The sequence below is a fragment of the Morus notabilis genome, unplaced genomic scaffold (genome assembly GCF_000414095.1).
Source record: "Morus notabilis unplaced genomic scaffold, ASM41409v2 Scaffold685, whole genome shotgun sequence".
NCBI lineage: Eukaryota > Viridiplantae > Streptophyta > Magnoliopsida > Rosales > Moraceae > Morus > Morus notabilis.
Window position 1 is genome coordinate 198,173 of NW_010363506.1, and position 6,100 is coordinate 204,272.

At 33.7% G+C, this 6,100-nt stretch overlaps 1 protein-coding gene across 2 annotated transcripts; it reads left to right on the forward strand.

Moving 5' to 3' along the window:
* The first annotated feature begins 1,023 nt into the window (after window positions 1-1,023).
* Window positions 1,024-5,576, forward strand: LOC21390997 (PHD finger-like domain-containing protein 5B). 2 transcript variants are annotated; one of them, XM_010104493.2, is made up of 2 exons: window positions 1,024-1,531; window positions 4,963-5,576. In XM_010104493.2, exon 2 carries the CDS (start codon window positions 5,005-5,007, stop codon window positions 5,335-5,337), a length of 333 nt encoding a protein of 110 aa, XP_010102795.1. In that variant the 5' UTR covers window positions 1,024-1,531; window positions 4,963-5,004; the 3' UTR covers window positions 5,338-5,576. The 2 variants fall into 2 exon arrangements, with proteins under 2 accessions (XP_010102795.1, XP_024025484.1); XM_024169716.1 differs by having other exon boundaries at window positions 1,024-1,455.
* The last annotated feature ends 524 nt before the right edge of the window (window positions 5,577-6,100 follow it).

The window sequence follows — 6,100 nt, forward strand, 5'->3', positions numbered from 1 at the left end:
GTTCAAAAATAGGTTAATACGACCCATTTATCACCCATTTTATAAACGGGTTGACAGGTAATCAACGGGTTGACACGACACGTTTATGACATATTTAATAAACGGGTTATTCGTGTCGTGTCGTGTCAATCCGCCAATATACATGTCGTGTTTGGGTTTTGTATTTCGACATGATTAATAAACGGGTCGTGTTTGTGTTAACTAAGGGAGTTAACACAACACGAACACGACCCGCCGACACGAATTGCCACCCCTACTAACAGTCACATCTAACGTCTTTATTATAATAAAAAATTCTTATATTAAATCACATCTAAACTCAAATTAAAAACTCAAATCAACAAACTAAATGAGCTATGATCACTCAAGGAATCACATAAACAACTCTTTTCCCCGTGTCTGGATTTTTCTCTCTGCCGTCGACACAATCTCACCGGAAAATGACGCCGTCATTGATACCGTCGCCATCTCAACCGAGCTTGGGTTAGCAATTCTTTGTCTTTCTCTTTCTTCTTTGATTTTACCAAGCCCATTTGCTTTTGAAGTTAGTGTTAACTCTTTTTTTCCGGTATTATTCCAGGAAGTTGATAATCGGAGTCATTTCTTTCGTGGTGTAGAACGAAACCCTAGCCTTTGCCTCTTACCTTCCCGTCTCTGGTAATCATCCTTTGGCAATTTTGATATTGGATTAGATTTGTTAAACATTTGGATATTCATTCTTGGTTTGATTCTTGATTTCTTTAATTAGATTGTTAATCGTACTAAGGACAGTTGTTTGAGAACCTGATTTTTAGGGTGTTTTTTAGAATATAAATTTTAGTCATGAAACCTCAAATTATAATGTAAAAAAGAGTATTTATGTCCCGTTCATTTTATCGATTCAAGTTTAAAATTCAAATTTTGTTACAGTAAAAAGTTCTAAAAAATAATTATATCTAATTTTTTTATTACAGTTAAAATTCTCACATAAAATCACATCTCAATTCAAATTACATCTCACTTTTGACAATCATTGCTTTCAGAACTCTACCCTCAATTCGTCCCGTTTGGCATTTTCCTTTTCGGTGTGGGACTAGGGTTTCCATTACATTTATAGCCAAACTCAGAAACACAACAACAAAGGTTCCTTTACATTTGCAATAACAGCAAATCTTCTTCTTCGATTTCACTGCTCTCGTCTAAGAATCTGGTAAAGTTCTCGCCTTTGATCTCGGAATAATACTTTCGGTTCACGTTCTAATTCGTACAAATGAAATCGGAGGAATTGAGGGTAGAGTTCTGCTGAGTTTCAAAGAAACCCCTGAGGAAGTAATGTCACCTTCGATTGCTCTCATTCTGGTCCTTGCGTTCCTTCGATTGCCTCTACTCCGAAAAGGACCCCCAAGGAAGTAACGTCACCTTCGATTGCTCTCATTCTGGTCCCCGCGTTCCTTCGATTGCCTCTACTCCGAAAAGGTCTCTCTCTCAACGTCACCTTCGATTGCTCTCATTTTGGTCCTTGCGTTCCTTCGATTGCCTCTACTCCGAAAAGGTCTCTCTCTCTGTTTTTATTGAAACTTTTGATATGTTTGTTTGGAAATCTAACAAATTCTCTCTTTTTAGGGGTATTATGTAACCTTAGTTTTTCCATAAATGAATCCTTCGTAACCATTTTCTGATAAGCTTTGTGGTGGTTTTTCTGTTTGTCTAATCAATTTTTTCTTCTCTTCTGCCTGCCTATGGAAAATATATGTGCTACTTTACCTTTCAATCCTTTACTTTATCTTGAAAGTTGTGTTCAACTCTTGTTTGGTGTTGAGTGATATCTCTGATCACCCTTGATTGGAAATTTGGAAGTGATTTTGTACGGTTCTAACGCAGCATTGCCTTTAATCACTAATTGGATCCTTTCGGTTTGAGTCTCATCTCATGGATTTACAAGTATTTTTTATCATCGCTTGTTCATATTTTGCTTTATTTTAAGAATTTGTTTTTCACATTTAGAAGTTTGTTTATGTAAATTTGTTTTTGCGTTAGGTAATTCAATTAGAGTATGTACTACTTTGTATAATTTGATTGTTTTAGTATGATGTATTGATTATCTTCCCGTTACTTTAGAAAGTAGTGAGTTCTACAATTTCTTTTATGTTTTTCTGACAAAGTTATGTCTATACTATAATATGTTATAGATCAGGTGTTTGTATTAATTACTGCGTGAATCGTTTTTGATGATCTGTATAGATTAGGATTAGTTTCCTCTTTCTTTGTTTGGTAACTAGTTTTGGTTGGAGCTGCTTCTGGAATCCATCTGGATTCCTACTATATGGCATTTCTTTCTTGAAATGTCTTTTAGTTTATCCTTGTTTATCTGGGTTTTTCTTCAATTAGTTTATGCACTTGTTGCATTATGCCATGGTTTTATACTTGTTCCTTTACCTAATTGAATTTTCCAATTGACTCTCATTCTGCTACACATGTTGTTGTCTATCTGTATGTAATAACCTATGCCATTGTCTTGTATCATAGTTGTACTTTACTCTTATATTTTCTCTCTTTGTTTTGTTACAACTAATATTATTTTCGTACATCACAATTTTCTTTTGTTAGTGATATTTTCTCCTCTTGAGTTTCACTAGTCTCTTCATGTAAGTGTTTAAATAGTCTCCCTTATGGGTGTTTCAATAGTTCTTTTTTTAAAGTTTTACTCATAGTATCTAGTTATTATGATGACAACTTCTTATCATTATATTTAGTTCTTATATTAAACTACAGAAAAGTTAATTAACTTTTAAATGCTACATTACCTAACTTTCCTCATAAGTCCAAAAAAAAAAAAAAACGTCTTTCCTCATAAATTACTTTTTCTCATCTTCATAATTTTTTAAAGATATATTTTAATCTATTTTTAATGTTAAATCTTATCACTATTATCTTGATTGTAGATGTCTGCTATTATTGCAGTTTCTTTTAAATAGTTAGTAAAATTTTTTCCCTCCGTTATGTTCTCAAACATTTTCAAAAATTTCTCCCTTATTAGGATAACTGGATTTCATCAATTACTTGTATATTTCAAAAGTCAATAATTGCTCCTATATCTATCACACTAGTCTTATTTTTATTACTGGTTTCTATTCCCTATTAGTGTTTTGCTTTGCTATGTATTAAAAAGAGGTTGGTAAGGAAGGCTAGGCCATCCTTCCTTACTCTCTCTTACATAAATAAAACAAAATAGAAAAATAAAATATAAATATAAAGTAAATAAAAAAATCAAAATCAACCTTGGTTAAATACTGCAATCCTCTACATACGCTGGTAAATTTAATTGTGGTTTAGCATTCAACTTTGGTTGAATATAAATCCCGATATCCTTATTAACATCTTGCTTAACTCATATTCCGAGGTCATCGTAATCCTATCTCAATATCAGATAAGTTCATCCCTCTTGTTTTCTTAAAATTTCAATAATCTAGTTTTTTTTAATTTTTTTAATTTTTTTAAATACTTTTTCATATATCTATATATATTTTGCAAGTTCGAAATGTTATCTTTTAACAACCTCTTGATCTTATGATCTTTATGTCTTTATGATCTGTATGTCTTTATTCTTCTTCCAGGCAGTTAAATAAATCTTATGTGTTGTTTTCCTAACATCACATGATTTATTCTTACTTGCTCTTTGAATAGAAAAAAGATATTATTTGGTTGGATTTCTTTCCACCTTGGATTATATCTTTCGATACCATTCTCTTCTTTAAAAAAAAAAAAGAAAAAGAAAGTCATTTGTCTTTGGAAACTGGAAACTGGAATCATAAATTTTATGTCATATGAAAATGAAAAACCATGCTTAAAGTTTCATGTGCGCGCATGATTACTTATTAGTGTTGTATTTGAGTTTTTTTTTGCAATTTTTTTAAACAAGGTTTTTTGCTAATTAGTCATTTACGCTATATGTGATTATGTACTTCATGTGCTAACTTATTTAAATTTCATTAGTTTGTACTTTTAAATTATTATATGGGCAAAAAATTATGCTATCTTCGTATAAATAACTGGAAATATTATCTATAAGTTCTATTCTTGTGTGCTCCCCCAAAGAGGTCCGATAGGGAACCTGACCGCAAAGTGTAACTGCTGGTTTCAGTTTCAACATATCCCAACCTGACCTCCCCAAAACCTAAGCCTGTCCCGACCATGTGCACCCTTAGTTTAAGCCTTGTGTTGGTTTATAGTGTGAATAATTATCTTTATCCTTGTTTTCTGTGACTGGAAATTTTTTGTCCTGATGTCTAACTAGGAGGACGGAAAACGAATTGAAATGATAATTTTTGTTTTTTATGTCGTGCTTTATACTGTATGTTCTAATGCCCGACTAGATTTCTCATTTTATGGTCTTTTCGTGGAAGAAAGTAGAGACCTTGTCACCTTGGAGTTGTATAAGTTTCCACTAAAAGTTACAGCAGGTTTTTATGTCTGGTTTTCTTATGTGAAAGTTTTATGTACTTCTTAGTTCTTTTAGGATCATAGACACTTTCCAATGTTGGTGACGAGGTGTATTATCCACAGAAAGTTTTATAGATTTCATTTTTTGGAAGTTCTTGGTTTGTATTTTCTGTGTTGTTCCTTTTTATCTAAAGCTCCTCCTTAATTCAGTTTGACAAGGTGTCTGTTAAAAGTTTGTGAGAGTTTTATTGTCGGGGTTATAGTAATTTCTTATTATGATATTATCCTCTCTCGTTTGATATGTTTCTGACGTGACACAATCGTATGTCTAACTTTGGATGTGAGGTACTTCATTTCTTTTTTATTTTTCTTTAGAAAGGATGTGCTCTGTTCACACATAGATGCATTTGGTTCTTCATAATTATCTCTTGAGCTTCTTCTTCTTCTCTCTCTCTGTCTTTTTATTTTTTATTTTTTTTTATTTAGGGTATTTGATTACTGACTTCTTCATGTCTAACTCCTTCATCAATCATGTGTCTGCAGATAGTTGTTATATTCGGGAGTTGAGAACTTTTTACAGGAATCATGGCTAAGCATCATCCCGATCTGATCATGTGCCGCAAACAACCAGGAATTGCCATCGGACGACTTTGCGAGAAGTGTGACGGGAAGTGTGTGATCTGTGATTCCTACGTGCGTCCATGCACTCTTGTGCGGGTCTGTGACGAGTGCAACTATGGATCGTTTCAGGGTCGGTGCGTCATCTGCGGAGGCGTTGGAATTTCCGATGCCTACTACTGCAAGGAGTGTACACAGCAGGAGAAAGATAGGGATGGATGTCCCAAGATTGTTAATTTAGGGAGTGCCAAGACAGATTTGTTCTATGAACGCAAGAAATATGGTTTTAAGAAAAGATGATATATGTTGTATGAGCTTAAAAATATGGTTTATTTAGTCACTATTATGTAGTAGTGACACTTTGATAGCGCATTAAGAGTGTTTGAAAGAATGTAGAAGTTCCAAAGTGTGTATTTGTTGACAATATTGGGTTCTCAAGAATTCCAGAATTTCTTCTTACGAACTTAAGAGTAACATTGATGGTATGTCGTAAATTCCTAATGGATTTGTCCTGCCATTGGGCAGTTTAGGTTTTTTTTTTGTTTTTTTGTTTTCCTCTTTTCTCTCTCTCTATTTTATATCCATCGTTATTGTACAAGTTGTGGCTAATTTTTCATCCTTATGTTGCCGAAATTTGTCTTAGACCGGCCAGTTCGATACTAGTATTTTTTGCTCCTACCTTGCAGATTTGGAGAGTTACCAAGTTAATTATAGTTAAACAAAGTCTGTATAATATCACACGTACATAATGCATTTAATGAAATTTTGATTTCTGATTTGTTGGAAATCTTTGGATTTTTTGTTTTGTTCGTAAACTTTTTCTCTGATCTGGAATGTGTTATGGTGTTTTTACCGGGATACCGCTGGTTACTGACCCGGATACCACAAGTATTGTCCATATATTGCCGGTTCTGGTCGGTGACTGCCAGTAACTGCGATTCCTGACAAAATTAGGCGATACATGCCGGTAATCGGTGGTTACCGGCAGGTGACCTAGTGGTTACCGGTCGGTAACCAATATTCTTACAGACACCAATCAGTCTCTCGATTAGATACTATTGCC